Source organism: Oncorhynchus mykiss, chromosome 1 (genome assembly GCF_057628025.1).
Source record: "Oncorhynchus mykiss isolate SJ-2025 chromosome 1, ASM5762802v1, whole genome shotgun sequence".
Classification (NCBI taxonomy): Eukaryota; Metazoa; Chordata; class Actinopteri; order Salmoniformes; family Salmonidae; genus Oncorhynchus; species Oncorhynchus mykiss.
Genome location: NC_143022.1, coordinates 55505107 through 55527525, shown reverse-complemented (window position 1 = coordinate 55527525; position 22419 = coordinate 55505107). Strand labels below are relative to the sequence as shown.

Below are 22419 nucleotides of genomic sequence, written 5' to 3'. Positions count from 1 at the left end.
ACCATTCCATTGTAGATTTTGCTTTATGTTTTTGATCATTGTCTTGTTGGAAGACAAATCTCCGTCCCAGTCTCAGGTCTTTTGCAGACTCCATCAGGTTTTCTTCCAGAATGGTCCTGTATTTGGCTCCATCCATCTTCCCATCAATTTTAACCATCTTCCCTGTCCCTGCTGAAGAAAAGCAGGCCCAAACCATGATGCTGCCACCACCATGTTTGACAGTGGGGATGGTGTGTTCAGCTGTGTTGCTTTTACGCCAAACATAACATTTTGCATTGTTACCAAAAAGTTCAATTTTGGTTTCATCTGACCAGAGCACCTTCTTTCACATGTTTGGTGTGTCTCCCAGGTGGCTTGTGGCAAACTTTAAACAACACTTTTTATGGATATCTGTAAGAAATGGCTTTCTTCTTGCCACTCTTCCATAAAGGCCAGATTTGTGCAATATACGACTGATTGTTGTCCTATGGACAGAGTCTCCCACCTCAGCTGTAGATCTCTGCAGTTCATCCAGAGTGATCATGGGCCTCTTGGCTGCATCTCTGATCAGTCTTCTCCTTGTATGAGCTGAAAGTTTAGAGGGACGGCCAGGTCTTGGTAGATTTGCAGTGGTCTGATACTCCTTCCATTTCAATATTATCGCTTGCACAGTGCTCCTTGGGATGTTTAAAGCTTGGGAAATCTTTTTGTATCCAAATCCGGCTTTAAACTTCTTCACAACAATATCTCGGTCCTGCCTGGTGTGTTCCTTGTTCTTCATGATGCTCTCTGCGCTTTTAACGGACCTCTGAGACTATCACAGTGCAGGTGCATTTATACGGAGACTTGATTACACACAGGTGGATTGTATTTATCATCATTAGTCATTTAGGTCAACATTGGATCATTCAGAGATCCTCACTGAACTTATGGAGAGAGTTTGCTGCACTGAAAGTAAAGGGGCTGAATAATTTTGCACCCCCAATTTTTCAGTTTTTGATTTGTTAAAAAAGTTTGAAATATCCAATAAATGTCGTTCCACTTCATGATTGTGTCCCACTTGTTGTTGATTCTTCACAAAAAAATACAGTTTTATATCTTTATGTTTGAAGCCTGAAATGTGGCAAAAGGTCGCAAAGTTCAAGGGGGCCGAATACTTTCGCAAGGCACTGTACCTGTCTCTGTACCAGCGAGGCCTTCCCCTGCCTTTTTCACCTGGTCCCTCAGAAAGAAAATCTCCCTGAATCTTCCTTTCCAGACCCATCCAACAGACTGTACTGTACTGTACCGTACCGTTCTATTACCATAACATACCTGTCTCTGTACCAGCAAGGCCTTCTCCTCAGCCTGTTTCAGCTGGTCCCTCAGTGAGAAGATCTCCCCAAATCCTCCATTCCAGCCGGTGGGGGTCATGGGCTTCCCATCGAACGAAATGTTCTTCTGGATGGAGGCGTCCACAAGGCGGCAGTTGGTGCCTGGGCTCGTAGACTGGCACTCGACCATGGTCATATAGCTCTCCGCCATGCCCCCCTCCTCTGTGCCCACCCCCACTCCTGTACCAGCTATCTCACCATCCTTCAGGGACAGATATACGCTGTTGGAGCTGGTGTGGAGCGAGAGGAGAGAGTAAAATCCCAAAGGGGATTAGGTGAAAAGAAGGAGAAGAAGATTAATTGATGTGGTGAACAATTAAATCTTAGGCTTTTTACTAAACAAAAAATAGAAACGCAACATGTAAAGTGTTGGTCCCATGTTTCATGAGCTGAAATAAAAGATCCCAGACATATTCCATTTGCACACAAAATGTATTTCTCTCAAATTTGTGCAAAAATTTGTTTTACATCCCTGTTAGTGAGAATTTCTCATTTGCCAGAATAATCCATCCACCTGACAGGTGTGACATATCAAGAAGCTGATTAAACAGCATGATCATTACACAGGTGCACCTTGTGCTGGGGACAGCAAAAGGCCACTCTAAAATGTGCAGTTTTGTCAAACAAAACAATGCCACAGATGTCTCAAGTTTTAGGGAGTGTGCAATTGGCATGCTGACTGCAGGAATGTCCACCAGAGCTGTTGCCAGAGAATGTAAGGTTTATTTCTCTACCATAACCCACCTATCCAAAGTCATTTTAGAGAATTTGGCAGTACTTCCAACCGGCATCAAATCAAAACAAATTTTATTGGTCACATACACATGGTTAGCAGATGTTAATGCGAGTTTAGCGAAATGCTTGTGCTTCTAGTTCTGACAGTGCAGTATCTAACAAGTAATCTAACAATTCCCCAACAACTACCTAATACGCACAAATCTAAAGTGGTGAATGAGAATATGTACATATTTTTTATTCTATTTCACCTTTATTTAACCAGGTAGGCAAGTTGAGAACAAGTTCTCATTTACAATTGCGACCTGGCAATGGATGAGCGATGGCCGAACGGCATAGGGAAGGTGCAATAGGTGGTATAAAATACAGTATATACTTATGATATGAGTAATGTAAGATATGTACACTTTATTAAAGTGGCATTATTTAAAGTGACATTGTTTAAAGTGACTAGTGATCCATTTATTAAAGTGGCCAGTGATTGGGTCTCAATGTAGGCAGCAGCCTCTGAGTTAGTGTTTGCTGTTTAGCAGTCTGATGGCCTTGAGATAGAAGCTGTTTTTCAGTCTCTCGGTCCCAGCTTTGATGCACCTGTACTGACCTCGCCTTCTGGATGGTAGCGTGAACATGGAGTGGCTCAGGTGGTTGTTGTCCTTGATGATCTTTTTGGCCTTCCTGTGACATTGGGTGCTGTAGGTGTCCTGGAGGGCAGGTAGTTTGTGATGTGTTATGCAGACCACACCACCCTCTGGAGAGCCTTGCAGTTGAGGCAGGCGCAGTTTCCGTACCAGGCTGTGATACCACCCAACAGGATGCTCTCGATTGTCAGGGTTTTGGGTGACAAGCCAAATTTCTTCAGCCTCCTGAGGTTGAAGAGGCGCTGTTGTGCCTTCTTCACCACACTGTCTGTGTGGGTGGACCATTTCAGTTTGTCTGTGCTGTGTACACCAAGGAACTTAAAGTTTTCCACCTTCTCCACTGTCCCTTCGATGTGGATAGGAAGGGTGCTCCCTCTGCTGTTTCCTGAAGTCCACGATCATCTCCTTGTTTTGTTGACGTTGAGTGAGAGGTTGTTTTCCTGACACCACACACCAAAGTGCCCTCACCTCCTCCCTGTAGGCTGTCTCATCGTTGTTGGTAGTCAAGCCCACTACCGTTGTGTCATCTGCAAACTTGATGATTGAGTTGAAGGCGTGCATGGCCACACAGCCGTGGGTGAACAGGGAGTACAGGAGGGGGCTGAGCACCCTTGTGGGACCCCAGTGTTGAGGGTCAGCGAAGTGGAGATGTTGTTTCCTACCTTCCTACTAGCACAGCTGGCCCTTGGATGTACACAGAGAGCTAATATTAATAATATCTATGTCAATCTCTCCTGGCTGAAAGTGCAGGAGAGATTGACTTCATCAGTACTTTTATTTACGAGAGGTATTGTTGAATGCACCGAGCTGTCTGTCTAAACTACTGTCACACAGCTCAAACACCCATGCATACCCCACAAGACATGCCACAAGAGGCCTCCTCACAGTCCCCAAGTCCAGAACAGACTATGGGAGGCACACAGACATAGAGCCATGACTACATGGAACTATTCCACATCAAGTAACTGATGCAAGCAGTAAAATTAGATTTAAAAAGCAGATTAAAAAAACACCTTATGGAACAACGGGGACTGTAAAGCAAATCAAACATTGACACACACACACACACACACACACACACACACACACACACACACACACACACACACACACACACACACGGATTTAGTACTGTAGATATGTGGTAGTGTTGGAGTAGGGCCCTGAGGGCACACAGTGTGTTGTGAAATCTGTGAATATATTATAATGTTTTTTTAAATTGTATAAACTGCTTTAATTTGGCTGGACCCCAGGAAGAGTAGCTGATGCATTGGCAGCAGCTAATGGGAAAGCAGTAGCTGATGGGGATCCATTGTAAATACAAATACAAAATACCTTCACCACCTGGGGGCGGCCCGTCAGAAAGTCCAGGACCCAATTGCACAGGGAGGGGTTGAGACCCAGGGCCTCCAGCTTGATGATCAGCTTGGAGGGTACTATGGTGCTGAATGCTGAGCTGTAGTCAATGAACAACGTTCTTACATAGGTATTCCTCTTGTATAGATGGGATAGGGCAGTGTGCAGTGTGATGGCAATTGCGTCATCTGTGGACCTGTTGGGGCGGTATGCAACCTGAAGTGGGTCTAAGGTGGCAGGTAAGATGGAGGTGATATGATCCTTGACTAGTCTCTCAAAGCACTTCATGATGACAGAAGTGAGTGCTATGGGGTGGTAGTAATTTAGATCAGTTATCTTTGCTTTCTTGGGTACAGGAACAATGGTGGCCATCTTGAAGCATGTGGGGACAACAGACTGGCATATGGAGCGATTGAATATGTCGGTAAACACACCAGCCAGCTGATCTGCGCATGCTCTGACGACACTGCTAGGGATGCAGTCTGGGTCAGCAGCCTTGCGAGGGTTAACACGTTTAAATGTTTTATTCATGTCGGCCACAGAGAAGGAGAGGCGCAGTCCTTTTTAGCGGGCCACGACGATAGAACTGCATTATCCTCAAAGTGGGCAATGATGGTGTTTAGTTTGTCTTTAAGAGTGACGTCGGTGTCCATGACGTGGCTGGTTTTCTGTTTGTAGTCCGTGATTTCCTGTAGACCCTGCCACACGTGTCTGAGCCGTTGAATTGCGACTCCACTTCGTCCCTGTACCGGCATTTCGCTTGTTTGATTGTCTTGCGGTGGGGGGGGGGATAACTACACTGTTTATATTCAGCCATATTCCCAGACCTCTTTCCATGGTTAAATGTGGTGATTCTCGCTTTCAGTTTTGCGCAAATGCCGCCATCCATCCACGGTTTCTGGTTAGGGTAGGTTTTAATAGTCACCGTGGGTACAACATCTCCCATGCACTTCCTTACAAAGACACTCACAGAGTCAGCGTATAGATCGATGTTGTCCTCTGAGGCTGATCGGAACAAATCCCTGTCCGCTGGATCAAAACAATCTTGAAACGTGGATTCCCATTGGTCTGACCAGCTTTGAATGGTTCTAGTCACTGGTACATCCTGTTTGAGTTTCTGCCTATAAGACATAGGAGCAATATGGCGTCGTGGTCGGATTTGCCAAAGGGAAGGTGGGGGAGCGCTTTGTATGGAAGTTAGAGTAGCAGTGATAGAGTGTATTATCCCCTGTGCATAGTGCACTCAATATGCTGATATAATTTAGGTAGCCTTGTTCTCAAATTTGCTTCATTAAAATTCCCAGCTACAATAAATGCAGCCTCAGGATATATGGTTTCCAGTTTACATAGAGTCCAGTGAAGTTCTTTGAGGGCCGTCTTGGTGTCTGTTTGAGGGGAAATGTACACAGCTGTGAAGATAACAGATGAGAATTCTCTTGGGAGTTAATATGGCCGGCATTTGATTGTAAGGAATTCTAGAATGGGTGAGCAGGACTTGAGTTCCTGTATGTTGTTATGATTACACCATGAGTCGTTAATCATGAAGCATACACCCGCGGCCTTCCTCTTCCCAGAGAGATGTTTATCTCTGTCGGAGCGATGCATGGAGAAGCCCTGTGGCTGAACTGATTCCGACATCACATCCCGAGAGAGCCATGTTTCCGTGAAACAGAGAATGTTACAATCTCTGATGTCTCTCTGGAAGGCAACCCTTGCTCAAATTTTGTCTACCTTGTTGTCAAGAGACTGGACATTGACAAGTAGTATACTCGTGCACATCGCCCACCATTCCCGTCTACAGAGCCTGACTATAAGGCCGCTCCATCTGCCCCTTCTGCGGCGCCGTTGTTTTGGGTCGGCTTCTGGGATTAGATCCATTGTCCTGGGTGGTGGTCCAAACAGAGGATCCACTTCGGGAAAGTTGTATTCCTGGTCGTAATGTTGGTAAGTTGCCATCGCTCTTCTATCCAATAGTTCTTCCTGGCTGTATGTAATAAGACAAGATTTTCTGGGATAACAATGTAAGAAATAATACATAAAAAAAACAAAATACTGCATAGTTTCCTAAGGACTCAAAGCGAGGCGACCATCTCTGTCGGCGCCATCTCTGTCACAACCGCAGACCATGTGTAACCACGCCAGCCCGGGAGTGTCACATCCGACTTCTTCACCTGTGGGATCGTCTGAGACCAGCCACCCAGACAGTTGATTAAACTGTGGGTTTGCACAACCAAATAACTTCTGCACAAACTGTCAGAAACCGTCTCAGGGGAGCTCATCTGCATGCTCGTCATCCTCACAAGGGTTTTGACTTGCCTGCAGTTCGGAGTTGTAACCAACTTCAGTGGGCAAATGCTCACCTTCGATGGCCACTGGAACGCTGAAAAAGTGTGTTCTTCACGGATGAATCCCAGTTTCAACTGTAACGGGCAGATGGCAGATAGCGTGTAGAGCATCATGTGGGCGGGAAGTTTGCTGTTGTCAACGTTGTGAACAGAGTACCCCATGGTGGCAGTGGGGTTATGGTACTGTATGAGCAGGCATAAGATGCAGACAAAGGACACAATTGCATTTTATCCATGGCAATTTGAATGCACAAAAATACGGTGATGAGTTCCCGAGGCCCATTGTCGTGCCATTCATCCGCCGCCATCACCTCATGTTTCAGCATCATAATGCACGGCCTCATGTCGCAAGGATCTGTACACAATTCCTGGAAGCTGAAAATGTCCCAGTTATTCGCCTGCATACTCACCAGACCAACAGATGCATATCTATATTCCCAGTCTAGTGAAATTCATAGATTAGCGACTATTTTATTTATTTCAATTGACCAATTTCCTTATATGAACTGTAGCTCAGTAAAAAATTGTTGCATGTTGCATTTATATTTTTGTTCAGTTTAAATGGGTAGCAGATACTGTAAGCAGACTAAGTAGCCAAATAATTGGATGCGTCCTCTCACCCTGTCCTCTGTAGTTGGAGGAGCTGTAGTTTCTCAGTCAGGCGTCTGTTGTCGTCCTTCAGAGTCTCACACTCCTCCCTCAAAGTGACACACTCCTGCCTCAGTGTACCTACATCACCTGACAGAACACAACAGGATCGTCACACATCAGGGTTGAGTTCAGTCGGCACAAAACGCAAGAAAACGGTCTGAAACGGAGTGATCTAGGGAGGTACTCTCTGAACTTGTCCAATAAGAAACACTTGTTTTCCGTTGCACATTTTGAAACATTTTGCTAATGTGTCCCCTAATGGACACAACCCAAGAGCTACACAGTAACACATCCTCCACAAGTTCTGTTTGTGTGACCACAGGCAAACATTGGGTATGATAGATGTACCGCTCATCACTATGTACATGGGAGGTTTAACTAAAGTATCAATGCTGAGTCTATACTTATGTGCCCTACCCATCAAAACCATTCGGCCTATTTTACAAGTCTGTACTCTGCCGACTGCAAATAGACATCAATGACAGACACAGAAAGAGAAAGACCTACTGTCTGTAAACCTAACGTCAGACTGGAATTTGACACTCATAAAACTGTGACCCAAACCCTACTGACTCTGCCACTCCTGTACTGCTCTGTCTAGGCATCTACACTGATAACATGATGAAACCTGTGCATGAGGTCCTGGCTGTGTTATTGCTGTGTTATGGTTAGAATCTCACAGTCAAAGACAGTTGGGGTTTAATAAAAGAGGTTGAGGAAAGGGTTAAATATTACAAAAATGTCTCACACAGGGGGCCACAGGGGTGGTGGTGGGGTGATAGGTTGTGTGTGTTTGGGATACCAAGGATGACAGTGATGTCAGTGATGTCACCCTCTGAGTCAGGGAATGAGGTAAGTCAGGGGGGAAGTAGAGGGGAGGCACAGTGACATGTGAGGGACACATACCCAATACATGACATCACTGCTCTGCTCTGGTGGTGAGGGTTAGGGTGTGACTCAGGGAAGGGACGAAGGGTCTAGAGAAGCCCTTTGCTGATTGATGCTGCTTTGACCTGGCCAGTGGACAAGGTCAGGGGTCAGGGATAATAAGATCAGCAAATTTACTGTGAAGACCTTCCCAGATCTCGATTCGCAGCGTGGTGATCTCTAGCTATTATTGCTGCTCCTCTTATCTCCTCCCCTCTCTCTCACCTCCTTTCCTCTCTTCCTCCCTCCTTTGACTCTTCATGCTGATCTCTGCTCTCAGTGTGGTGATCTCCAGCTCGTACTCCTGCGCCTCATCGTTGAGCCTCCCCAGCTGGGCCCGGAGGCGACACAGCTCCTCCTGCAGGGACGCAATGTCGTTCTCCCTCTCGGCCGCTGCCTCCTCAGCTGCCTGCTGCAGAAGCAGAACCTGCAAGTAATCAATCAATAAATCAATCAATCAAACTCAGCAGCACCACCTGTAACACAAGGAACCGAACAGTCAAACTCATCCTTGCATGCAGAGAACACATACTTCTGGAAATAGTAAAGTAAAATAGCCTAACAAAGTAGAATAACCTAAAGTAGAATAGCCCTAAAGTAAAGTAGCCTAAAGTAAAGTAACTTAAAGTAAAATAGCTTAAAGTAAAGCAAAGTATCCTAAATCCAAGTAAAATAGCCTTATTAAGTTGCATAGTCTAAAGTAAAGTAGCCTAAAGTAAAGTACCTTCAAGTAAAGTAAAATAGCTTAAAGTAAAGTAAAGTATCATACAGTAAAGGAAAATTGTCTAAAGTAAAGTACAATAGCCTAAAGTAAAGTTGAACAGCCTAAAGTAAAGTAGCTTAAGTAAAGTAAAATAGCATAAGGTAAACCACCTCCTCCTGGGCGAGGCGTAGCTCCTCGTGAGACTCAGTCAGCTCACTCTCCTTCTCCTCCTCTAGAGAGTCCATCTCCTCCTGTACTGAACGCAGCTGGGCTGGGGAGGGAGCCATACAGGGACAAGAGTTTAAATGGTTATACATACAGCAGTGTTCTTCAAACCTCTCCTCTGGGACCCTTAGCAGTTCCATATGATCTATTTCAGAGCTAGCTCACCTGATTTAACTTGTCAAGTAATCATCAAGCCATTGACTAGTTGAATCAGGTGTGCTCGTTCTAGGCTACAATGAGTTAGGTAGTGATAAGTGAGGAGATCTGATAACAGGGTGCATGAGCATATGGGTGTTCCTGGGAGAAAAGTAAGTTGGGATTTCAAGAGTAGCTGGTGTAACTGGTGGTAAATGGGCTGTAAGTGAGCCCCAGACATTGACAACAGACAATTGACTCAGATCCCCGTAAGACAAATGACGACACACACATGTAACACTTGACAGCCAATTACATCACCTCACACTTATGCAACACAGCCGTTCTGTCTATGTAGCCTTTCTGTGGGGGCTCACACTGTCTCTGTGGCCCCTCAAATGTAAACTTTTCATTAGAGGTTAGGTGGGACAATGGAATTCCATATGGTGATTGGACATTGATGAATTATCTATTCATTACCAATCATAATTTTTCCCCATTAGCAATCTTTGTGATAAACAGCCTTTACATGTAATTGTTTCGGCTCTCTGTGGCTGCTGTGAAGCGTGAGTCAGTGATATGCACATCCCAAACGTTCTAAGTACGGGTGCTGGAGGGCCTCATGATATATACTGATGCTCTCTGGTGCTTTATTGTTGTCACCAAATTCACAGTGGTTTCACTTATTTGGTGCCAGGATTAAAGTACTCGGGAGCAGCACTTTATACATCTGCTGTAGACAGTACCTTGCAGGTTGTGGACCTGTCGTGCAAAGGCTTCTGCCTGGTGGGCACTGGCCAGACGCTCATCCTCCAGCAGACCTGTATGGGCACATAGGGAGGGAGAGACAGGTATGAGAGAAAGAATGAGTCAGCAGTTTATGGTGTAGTGGTATAATTCTCACTTCACACATTTTTCTGAAGTGTCGACATTGGCCTCATTCATATATTATATTTATTTTCAAAGCCTTAAAATTTGGCATCCACATCAATGGTCTTGTTAGCAAGTCTTTAGGTTTTACACCCATATACATTAACTGGCATGTGATGTGACAATAGTGTAGTGAATTACTCACTGGTCCAAAAAGTTGGACCCATTCTGAAATGGAACTGGGACATTCTCACCCGGACGCAATATGCATAAATTAACTAATATAAAGACACCTTCTGAACAGACTTGAGGACAACTAGACCCATTCCGTATAGACCTAGTCAGATCCAGACCCGGTCTGATCCGAGTGAGGGAATCAGCAGAAAATATATTTTTTAAGCTACATAATTTTTGTATTTGTTTTTATTTTTTACCATTAACCCCTCTTCGGAAGACAAATATATTTAGTTTTTTTTTACAGCTTTTTTGCCACATATACATACATTTTACATACACATTTTACATACATGGTACTTTTATATAAAGCAGTCACATAACAATAATACTTTACCAAACATAAACTCTTTAATCCCAAACCTCAGCCACGCTCAGCCCATCCCACCTATCACCATAGACCTCAGCTCTTTAATCCCAACCCTCAGCCACGCTCAGCCCATCCCACCTATCACCATAGACCTCAGCTCTTTAATCCCAACCCTCAGCCACGCTCAGCCCATCCCACCTATCACCATAGACCTCAGCTCTTTAATCCCAACCCTCAGCCACGCTCAGCCCTTCCCACCTATCACCATAGACCTCAGCTCTTTAATCCCAACCCTCAGCCACTCTCAGCCCATCCCACCTATCACCATAGACCTCAGCTCTTTAATCCCAACCCTCAGCCACGCTCAGCCCATCCCACCTATCACCATAGATCACCCTCATTTGGTTTCCATGTGCCATATATTTCTCAATTGTTCTATGATGTTTTACATACTTTTTGAACATTTTTAAATCGTATAGTATCCATAGATTGTGAGCTAGAGATGAAAACCTTTCCTACGAGTACTATTATATTATTTATTGACTGACTATGGCTTTCCAAATCATCCAACACTGCTATTTGTAGGGTTATTTTTAAATGCATGTTGTGATTTTTTAACCATTCCTGAACCTGTGGCCAGAAACAAGCTACATGGGGGCAAAACCAGAATAAATGATCTATTGATTCTGTCTCTTCACAGCAAAATGTACAGAGCTGAGATTGTTATATGCCACATACAGTTGAAGTTGGAAGTTTACATACACCTTAGCCAAATACATTTAAACTCAGTACTAGTATAAATTCACTGTCTTAGGTCAGTTAGGATCACCAATTTATTTTAAGAATGTGAAATGTCAAAATAATAGTAGAGAGAATGATTTATTTCAGCTTTTATTTATTTCATCACATTCCCAGTGGGTCAGAAGTTTACAAATGTGATGAAAGAAATAAAAGCTGAAATAAATCATTCTCTCTATTATTATTCTGACATTTCACATTACAATTAATATTTGGTAGCATTGCCTATACATTGTTTTACTTGGGTCAAACGTTTTGGGTAGCCTCCCACAAGCTCCCCAGAATGTTGGCCCATTCCTCCTGACAGAGCTGGTGTAACTGAGTCAGGTTTGTAAAGGCCTCCTTGCTCGCACACGCTTTTTCAGTTCTGCCCACAACTTTTTTATGGGATTGAGGTCAGGGCTTTGTGATGGTCACTACAATACCTTGACTTTGTTGTCCTTAAGCCATTTTGCCATGACTTTGGAAGTATGCTTGGGGTCATTGTCCATTTGGAAGACCCATTTGCGACCAAGCTTTAATTTCCTGACTGATGTCTAGAGATGTTGCTTCAATATATCCATATAATTTTCCTCCCTCATGATGCCATCTACTTTGTGAAGTGCACCAGTCCCTCCTGCAGCAGCACAGTTCTTCAACCATATGCCATGGAATTGGTACATCGAAAATGTCTTCCCATTTATTTTACAACCTGTATGGTGCAGCTGTCAACATTTTTGTCCTCAAATGAAACTGGTATATTTCCTTTCAACCAAGTTCCCTACCTTCTCCCTTTTCCACCTGCCTTCATTTTTGTGGTAGTGCTGCAATCAGTTGGTTGTAAGTTTGGATTGAGCAGATATTCCCATATATTTTTGATAACTGCATATGTGAAATAACTCCTCTGTTTTTATTCATAATATCATGAATAAATATAATATAATTTTGGGGTATTTTGTTTGTTGACGTGCCTATTTTTGAATTTTGTTTGATGCCGTTTTTCCCCCTTTTCCACAATTGATTTTTTATTTCTTGTTCTATACCCCGTCCAACTGGTGGTGGTAATGCACCATAAATAAATATTTAAACAGGAAGTGTCCCAGACATCCTGTTCCATCCCCAGCATATGGGGAGTGATGACATCATAGTGCGGTCCAACCCAACCTGGAAGCTTCCCTGGAGCCTGAGCGTGCTGAATGCGCCCGTGTGTGTGTGTGTATGTGTGCCTGTGCGTGTGCATGTGTGCATGTGCGCACGTGTGTGTGCGCATGTACGTGTGTCTGAGCGTGCTGTGAGCATGCAGCTTTCTATCTGTCTGTGAAATGCCTGACCCCTCACTATGTTCACAGTACTAAGACCTTACTCAGTGTGTTCACTAAGTTCATAGCACTAAGGCCTTACTCAATGTGTTCACTATGTCCTCAGCGCTAAGGCCTTACTCAGTGTGTATGAGACAAAACATCTAGCAATCTCAGGGAAGGGAATATGACTGCAGTATGTAGGGTGTCCACCTACTTTTCCCAGAGTGGGTGAAAACCCACTTTGGTGATGACATTTCACTTCCTTGTGTTATAAAATATATTTTACCAAAACAGATATGATTATTTATGTTCTGAATCGTTCAGTGGGGTCTTACATTTAATTAACAGTATATCCAAAAAGTCAGATTTCGTAACCTAATACATCCGATAATCAGCTCTGTCGACAGAGCGGTGCAGCTTTCTCACAGCAACTTTTGATGATTTTACATGTCGTGGTGGTCATCTTCAAAGTTGTTTCCACGGGTTGCAAAAATACAATTTTGCATGACACGAACTGAATTAAATGTAAAATTCTTAAAAAATCTTCAGGTACGCTCAGTGCTCCATTTACATTTCACAAAGTTACGCTTGTTTTTGTGAGAAATCTTCTACTAGAACATGAATTTCGCATTAATATGAAAAGCGTCTACTAAAACATGAAAATACTACATCTTACCTCTATAATGTTTATGTCCTGGGAGAAGAAAGATGAAATGTTCAACTGGAGCGTGAACCTGTTAGATTTAAATCTTGCAGAGTATCTGGTCCCTATTCATTTAATTTTGCCCATCCTACAAGGGTAAAAATGTGTAGCTTTTGAACGGATTATGATAGAGACATGAGGTTTGGACCGTTGGTTTTCTGAGAGGATTACCTACCCAATTAACAATTTACCCATTGGTCAAAATATGTGTTTTCACTCCAACCCTAATCTAGCACACCTGATTCTAATAATTAGCTGGTTGATCACCTGCACCAGGTTGGGGTTGGAGCGGAAACCTACAGGAGGGTAGCTCTCCAGGAACAGGGTTGGAGAACCCTGACCTATAACATGGCACTGCTAATGGACCACAGCTAACAGCTAACTAGCTAGCCATTTCGCATCAACTACTCTCTTACCCTGTAGCTCGTGGAAGGCCTCCTGGTGTTTGTTGGACATTTCCCTGGCCTCCTCTAACTCCAGAAGGAGCTGCAGCACCTGGCTCCTCAACTCCTCCAGCTCCTGCTCCTCAGACAGGGGCTCCTGCTGCTCCCTCCTCCCCTTCTCCTCCTCCGAGATAGAGATTGATAGATCAAATCAAATACATTTTTACTCACTACATGCTTCGAATACAACAGGTGAGGTGACAGGTGAGCTTACAGTGAAATGCTTACTTACAAGCTCTTAGCCATCAATGCAGTTTTAAGAAAAACAAGTGTTAAGTAAAAAATAGATAAGTAAAAATAACAAATAACAAATAGTTATTAGAGCAGCAGTAAAATAACAGTAGCGAGGGTATATACAAGGGGGTACCGGTACAGAGTCAATGTGTGTGGGACAAGTTAGTTGAGGAAATTGAGGTAATAGAGTTAAAGTGACTATGCATAGATAATAACCAGAGAGTAGCAGGAGTGTAAAAGAGTGATGGGGGACAATGCATATACTCTGGGTAACCATTTGGTTAGCTGTTTAGGAGTCTTATGGCTTGGTGGTAGAAGCTGTTAAGAAGCCTTTTGGACCTAGACTTTGTTCTCCAGTACCGCTTGCCGTGCGGTAGCAGAGAGAACAGTCTATGATCAGGGTGACTGGGGTCTTTGACCATTTTTAGGGCCTTCCTCAGACACCGCCTGGTATAGAGGTCCTGGATGGCAGGAAGCTTGGCCCCAGTGATGTACTGGGCCATACGCACTACCCTCTGTAGTGAGGAGGCCGAACAATTGCCATACCAGACAGTGATGCAACCTGTTCGGATGCTCTCTATGGTGCAGCTGTAGAACGTTTTGAGGATCTAAGAACCCATGCCAAATATTTTTTCTCCTGAGGGGGAATAGGCTTTGTCATGCCTGCTTCACGACTGTCTTGGTGTGTTTGGAACATGATAGTTTGTTGGTGATGTGGACACCAAGGAACTTGAAATTCTCAACCTGCTCCACTATAGCCCCGTCAATGAGAATGGAGGCGTGCTCGTTCCTCCTTTTCCTGTAGTCCACAATCATATCCTTCGTCTTTATCACGTTGAGGGAGAAGTTGTTGTCCTGGCACCACACGACCAGGTCTCTGACCTCCCTATAGGCTGTCTCATCGTTGTCGGTGATCCGGCCTCCCACTATTGTGTTGTCGGCAAACTTAATGATGGTGTTGGAGTCATGCCTGGCCATGCAGTCATGGGTGAACAGGGAGTACAGGAGGGGACTGAGCACACACCTCTGAGGGGCCCCAGTGTTGAGGATCAGCGTGGCGGACGTGTTGTTACCTACCCTTACCACCAGTACAGGATCCAGTTTCAGAAGGAGGTGTTTATTCCCAGGGTCCTTAGCTTAGTGACGAGCTTTGAAGGATCTATGGTGTTGAATGCTGAGCTGTAGTCAATGAATAGCATTCTCACGTAGGTGTTCCTTTTGTCCAGGTGGGGAAGGGCAGTGTGGAGTGCAATAGAGATTGCTTCATCTGTGGATCTGTTGGGGCGGTATGCAAATTGGAGTGGGTCTAGGGTTTCTGGGATAATGGTGTTGATTATGAGCCATGACCAAACTTTCAAAGCACTTCATGGCTACAGACATGAGCGCTACGGGTCGATAGTCATTTAGGCAGGTTATCTTAGTGTTCTTGGGCACAGGGACTATGGTGGTCTGCTTGAAACATGTTGGTATTACAGACTCAGACAGGGAGAGGTTGAAAATGTCAGTGAAGACACTTGCCAGTTGGTCAGCGCATGCTCGGAGTACACATCCTGCTAATCCGTCTGGCCATGCGGCCTTGTGAATGTTGACCTGTTTAAAAGTCTTACATCGGCTACGGAGAGCATGATCACATGATTTCAACTGTTCTGCCTGCGGCTATGGAACCCTGACCTGCACACCAGACGTGCTACCTGTCCCAGACCTGCTGTTTTCAACTCTCTAGAGACAACAGGAGTGGTAGAGATACTCTTAAGGATCGGCTATAAGAAGCCAACTGACATTTACTCCTGAGGTGCTGACTTGCTGCACCCTCGACAACTATTGTGATTATTATTATTTGACCATGCTGGTCATTTATGAACATTTGAACATCTTGGCCATGTTCTGTTATAATCTCCACCCGGCACAGCCAGAAGCGGACTGGCCACCCCTCATAGCCTGGTTCCTCTCTAGGTTTCTTCCTAGGTTTTGGCCTTTCTAGGGAGTTTTTCCGAGCCATCGTGCTTCTACACCTGCATTGTTTGGGGTTTTAGGCTGGGTTTCTGTATAGCACTTTGAGATATCAGCTGATGTAAGAAGGGCTATATAAATACATTTGATTTGATCACACAGTCGTCCGGAGAGCTAATGCTCTCATGCATTGTTCAGTGTTGTTTGCCTCGAAGCGAGCATAGAAGTAATTTAGCTCGTCTGGTAGGCTCGTGTCACTTTGTCACTGTGCTTCCCTTTGTAGTCTGTAATAGTTTGCAAGCCCTGCCACATCCGACGAGCATCGGAGCCAGTGTAGTATGATTCAATCTTAGTCCTGTATTGAAGCTTTGCCTGTTTGATGGTTCGTCTGAGGGCATAGCGGAAATTTCTTATAAGCGTCCGGGTTAGAGTCCCGCTCCTTGAAAGTGGAAGCTCTACCTTTAGCTCAGTGCGGATGTTGCCTGTAATCCATGGCTTCTGTGGGGACATTTTCGATGCACTTATTGATGAAGCAAGTGACTGATGTGGTGTACTCCTCAATGCCATATATTCCAGTCTGTGCTAGCAAAAGTCACAGAGTCACTTTAGTTTTTGTTTGTAGGCAGGAATCAGGAGGATAGAATTATGGTCGGATTTGGCAAACGGAGGGCAAGGGAGAGCTTTGTACGTGTCTCTGTGTGTGGAGTAAAGGTGGTCTAAAGTTTTTTTCCTCTGGTTGCACATTTAACATGGTAGAAATGTAAAACGGATTTAAGTTTTCCCTTCATTAGTCCCTGGCCACTAGGAGCACCGCCTCTGGATGAGCGTTTTTCTGTTTGCTTATGGCCTTATACAGCTCATTAAGTGCATTATTTTTGGTGGTAAATAGACAGCTATGAAAAATATAGATGAAAACTCTCTTGTTAAACAGTGTGATCTATAGCTTATCATGAAATATTCTACCTCAGGGAAGCAATCCCTTGAGATTTCCTTAATATTAGATTTCGTGCACCAGCTGTTGTTTAAATAATTATACACAGACCACCATCCCTTGTCTTAGCTGTTCTATCATGTCGATGCAGCACAAACCCCGCCAGCTGTCTTTTATCCATGTCGTCGTTCAGCCACGACTCGGTGAAACAAAATATATTCGTTTTTAATTTCCCATTGGTAGGGTATTCGTGATCGTAGCTTGTCTATTTTGTTATCCAATGATTGTACATTGGCTAATAGGACTGATGTTAGAGGCAGATTACCAACTCGCCGTCGGATCCTTACAAGGCACCCGACCTATGTCCCCGATATCTCCATCTCTTTCTCCTGCGAATGACGTGGATGAGGGCCTTGTTGGGTGTCTGAAGTAAATCCTTCGCGTCCGACTCGTTAAAGAAAAAAACTTCATCCAGTACGAGGTGAGTCATCGCTGTCCTGATATCCAGAAGCTCTTTTCGGTCATAAGAGACTGTGGCAGAAACATTATGAACAGAATAAGTTACAAATAACGCAAAAAATAACCCACACACAATAGCACAATTGGTTAAGAGCCCGTAAAACGGCAGCCATCTCACAGGAGGCTGGTGAGGGAAGGACAGCTCATAATAATGGCTGGAATGGGAGTGAATGGAATGGTATCAATCACATGGAAACTAAATGTAATGTCAAACAGCAGCAGATAAAAAAAGTTAATACAAAATCAGGACCCATAAACATGCCAGACGAATAAAGACTACAACAGATGCCACCAACAAACAAGAGCTTCTCTACCTCCTCCTCCTGATCTCTGTCCATTGTCTCCTTTTCGTTGTTCTCCAGTACTCCTCTCTCCTTGGCGGTGATCTCATTGTCCATGCTGGGGCTCAGGCTGGGGCTGCTCTCCGCTTTCAGATCTCCACAGGGCTCATCTGAGAGTGATTGAAAAAATACAGAATTATAGATGGTTGAAACCCTATAGTTTATGGTAGAAACAAAACAACCCATTCAGATCACACAGCTATATATTCTCGAAGACCTTTTACTTCAAGAGTCACTTTCCCCAGACACAGATTGGACTAAAAAGCCCTTTAAATTAAGAAACCTTTGCAAAAAAACACAGGTCAAATGTGCAGGTTCACATGTGAAATACTGTAGCTGTTTTCATGGTGAGCTTACATTTTACTCATGAAGCCATATTTTCACATGTAAGAAAACTCCAACTGTGAAAATCTCACTTTCACATGTGGAATTGCAGATTCACATGCAGGGTTGAAATAATATTATTCTCCTCACATGTGAAAAGATGGTTTAAACATGTTGCAGTAGCTTGTTTCCGCCAGTGGAATTATGTTGAAGACATCTAAAAAGCCCAAATGATTTTACAGGACATTCGCAGAACAATGGACAGAATACATTTTGTTGGGGCAGGTAATGGATCACGTTCAAATGGTGACATACACTGAGTACACAAAACATTAAGAACACCTGCTCGTTCCATGACATAGACTGACCAGGTGAAAGCTATGATCCCTTGCTGATGTTACTTGTTAAATCCACTTCAATCAGTGTAGTAGATGAAGGGGAGGAAAATAAAGATTTTTAAGCATTGAGACAGATGAGACACAAATTGTGTATGTGTGCCATTCAGAGGGTGAATGAGCAAGACAGTAAGTGCATTTGAATGGGGTATGGTAGCAGGTGCCAGGCGCACCAGTTTGTGTCAATGACTGCAACGCTGGGTTTTTCACACTGTGTATCAAGAATGGTCCACTACCCAAAGGACATCCAGCCAACTTGACACAACTGTGGGAAGCATTGGAGCCAGCATCCCTGTGGAACGCTTTCGACACCTTGTAGAGTCCATGCCCCAACGAATTTAGGTTTTTCTGAGGGCAAAAGGGGGGGATGCAAATCAATATCGGGAAGGTGTTCCTAATGTTTGGTATACTCAATGTAGTTTTGCTGTATGAAGGTCACTGACAGTTAAAGGGGCAATCCTTAGTTGCTACATCCACTTTAGGACATATTAATGACATGTTTCCATTGATTCTTGAAGAATATAACGTATAAATACCTCAGGAGCTTAGTTCAACTGTCGTACCCCATCAGAACCCAAAATATAACTCCACTGTTTTTTAAATGTAGCCTAGTAGTTAGAGCGTTGGACTAGTAACCGAAAGGTTGCAAGTTCGAATCCCAGAGCTGACAAGGTACAAATCTGTCATCCTGCCCCTGAACAAGGCAGCTACCCCACTATTCCTAGGCCGTCATTGAAAATAAGAATTTGTTCTTAACTGACTTGCCTAGTCAAATATTGGCTAAAAACTTGGTTAACTTTTCACTGCAGTGGGCTGAATCAGGGTCACAGAGTGATTCTTGGGAGTCTTAAACAAACGTATACACTTCACACACATGGTTATGGACTTAAAAAAACAGAAGACACCTGTACCATGTCAGATATAGAGTTGAAATGTGAACATTTTGAGTGTGCATCCCAATATTACACTTTAAATACATCACAGAAATGAAATATAACAAAACTGTTTGACATAGAAACACCATATATATATATATATATATACAGTTGAAGTCGGAAGTTTGCATACACTTAGGTTGGAGTCATTAAAAGTCATTTTCCCAACAATTGTTTACAGACAGATTATTTCACTTATAACTCACTGTATCACAATTCCAGTGGGTCAGAAGTTTACATACACTAAGTTGACTGGGCCTTTAAACAGTTTGGACAATTCCAGAAAATTATGTTATGGCTTTAGAAGCTTCTGATAGGCTAATCGACATCATTTGAGTCAACTGGAGGTGAACCTGTGGATGTATTTCAAGGCCTACCTTCAAACTCAGTGCCTCTTTGCTTGACATCATGGGAAAATCAAAAGAAATCAGCCAAGACCTCAGAAAAAAAATTGGGGGAGGCTTGTAAGCCAAAGAAACCATCCCAACCGTGAAGCACGGGGGTTGCAGCATCATGTTGTGGGGGTGCTTGGCTGCAGGAGGGACTGAAGCACTTCACAAAATAGATGGCATCATGAAGGAGGAAAATTATGTGGATATATTGAAGCAAAATCTCAAGACATCAGTCAGGAAGTTAAAGGTTGGTCTTTCAAATGGACAATGACGCCAAGCATACTTCCAAACTTGTGGCAAAATGACTTAAGGACAACAAAGTCAAGGTATTGGAGTGGTCATCACAAAGCCCTGACCTCAAACCTATAGAAAATGTGTGGGCAGAACTGAACCGAATGCGAGCAAGGAGGCCTACAAACCTGACTCAGTTACATCAGCTCTGTCAGGAGGAATGGGCCAAAATTCCCCCAACTTATTGTGGGAAGCTTGTGGAAGGCTACACGAAACGTTTGACCTAAGTTAAACAATTTAAAGGCAATGCTACGAAATACTGATTGAGTGTATGTAAACTTCTGAGCCACTGGGAATGTGATGAAAGAAATAAAATCTGAAATAAATCATTATCTGTACTATTATTCTGACATTTCACATTCATAAAATAAAGTGCTGATTCTAACTGACCTAAAACAGGGCATTTTTACTGGGGATTATATGTCAGGAATTGTAATGGCTGGAATGAGATTCAGAGATCCTCACTGAACTTCTGGATTGAGTTTGCTGCACTGAAAGTAAAGGGGCTGAATAATTTTGCACGCCCAATTTTTCAGTTTTTGATTTGTTAAAAAAGTTTGAAATATCCAATAAATGTCGTTCCACTTCATGATTGTGTCCCACTTGTTGTTGATTCTTCACAAAAAAATAAAGTTTTATATCTTTATGTTTGAAGCCTGAAATGTGGCAAAAGGTCGCAAAGTTCAAGGGGGCCGAATACTTTCGCAAGGCACTGTATATATTTTTTATCATCTTTATTAATTATGAAATTATGAAAAACATTAACATTCCACCCATGAGGCCAAAGAGGGCGATTTGGTAATTGACTGCAGGAAAGGGCTACACAACTGTAATATTTATATCTATGGTCAGTCCTTGCATCCATAGCCTTTGCCACGGGAAGTGGCGTAAATTCAGCTAATCCTAGGGTGTGGCAAAGTGGGGGTGCGTAGACATACACACACCAGTTGAAGCATATTTAATGTACTTCTTTTTCCACATTTTGTTACAGCCTCAAAAAATGTATATTAAATTTAGATTTTGTGTCACTGGCCCACAGACAATACCCCATAATGTCAAAGTGGAATTATGTTTTTAGAAATGTTTACAAATTAATTAAAGATACACTATGAAGAAATCGCTACGCAATTTCCTGTTTGCTAAAATTCAAATTGTTCACCTAATTTCAATTTGTGAGAAAACTAGCAAGTCTAGTGTAGAGAATCATTGTACCATCTAAACCACTGAAATACATTTTCCATAACCCAAAATGATATTTTCAGCTGTTTGACGCTGGTGTACAAAACCAAAAGTAAAAGATGCAAAAACTAAACTTAAGACCAACTTAAGACCAGGAAGCATAAAAATAAAGCACATAGAACAGATCTACCACTTCTTAGACTTGCTTTCAATAATAATGACACATCTGTAACTGTAACATTTCTATGTGAATTTGGTCGGGTCTCCCAAAAAGTTACATCTTGCAGCTTTAAAAATGAAAAGCTGAAATGTCTTGAGTCAGTAAGTATTCAACACCTTTGTTATGGCATGCCTAAATAAATTCAGGTGTAAACATTTGGTTAAGAAGTCATTGACTCACTCCGTGTGCGATAATACTGTTAAACATGATTTTTGAGTGACTACCTCATCTCTGTACCCCACACATACAATTATCTGTAAGGTCTAGCAGTGAATTTCAAACACAGATTCAAACAAAAACACCAGAGAGTTTTCCAATGCCTTGCAAAGAAGGACACCTATTGGTAGGTGGGTAAAAAAAGCAGACATTGAATATCCCTTTGAGCATGGTGAAGTTATTAATTACACTTTGGATGTCACCCAGTCACTACAAAGATACAGGCGTCCTTCCTAACTCAGTTGCCGGAGAGGAAGGAAACCGTTCAGAGATTTCAGGGATTTCACGACTTTAAAGCATTTACAGAGTTTAATGGCTGTGATAGGAAACTGAGGATGGATCAACAACATTGTACTTACTCCACAATACTAACCTAATTGACAGAGTGAAAAGAAGGAAACCTGTACAGAATAGAAATATATATATTTTTAAATGCATCCTGTTTGTAAATAAGGCCCTAAAGTAAAACTGCAAAAAATGTGGCAAAGAAATTAAACTGTCCAGAATATAAAGCGTCATGTTTGGGGCAAATCCAACACAACACATTACTGAGTACCACTGTTCATATTTTCAAGCACAGTGGTGGCTGCTTCATGTTATCGTTGTGCTTGTCATCAGCAACGAAAGCTGCTCCAGAGATGTCTCTTTCCTCTGGGCCTTTTCAACATTATATCCAACAGCGTCATCTAGTGATGCAGCTCCTACAGTGCATCAGACATGGCCTACAGTCTGTAGTCAAAGAGCATGTATTGAAGTTTGTGCATATTGACACAGTTGTAGAATTAAA

At 43.1% G+C, this 22419-nt stretch overlaps 1 protein-coding gene across 11 annotated transcripts in view; it reads right to left on the bottom strand.

Annotated features, from left to right (window-relative positions):
* The window catches only part of LOC110525170 (uncharacterized), a 65896-nt gene that overhangs the window by 22712 nt on the left and 20765 nt on the right, over window positions 1-22419 (bottom strand). For 6 of the 11 annotated variants that reach the window (XR_005052111.2, XR_016495999.1, XM_021605122.3 and 3 more), the window contains 7 exons: window positions 17654-17790; window positions 13679-13829; window positions 9814-9888; window positions 8878-8978; window positions 8230-8431; window positions 7047-7164; window positions 1294-1582 (listed from right to left, as the gene is read on the bottom strand). Coding sequence is in view for 7 of the 11 variants with exons in the window: in XM_021605122.3 (XP_021460797.1) it covers window positions 1294-1582; window positions 7047-7164; window positions 8230-8431; window positions 8878-8978; window positions 9814-9888; window positions 13679-13829; window positions 17654-17790 (1073 nt within the window). In the remaining 4 variants the exon portion in view is untranslated. Of the gene's footprint in view, window positions 1-1293; window positions 1583-7046; window positions 7165-7938; window positions 8091-8229; window positions 8432-8877; window positions 8979-9813; window positions 9889-13678; window positions 13830-17653; window positions 17791-22419 lie in introns of those variants that run through there. The other 5 variants (XR_016495998.1, XR_016496000.1, XM_036980134.2 and 2 more) reach the window with 2 other exon arrangements.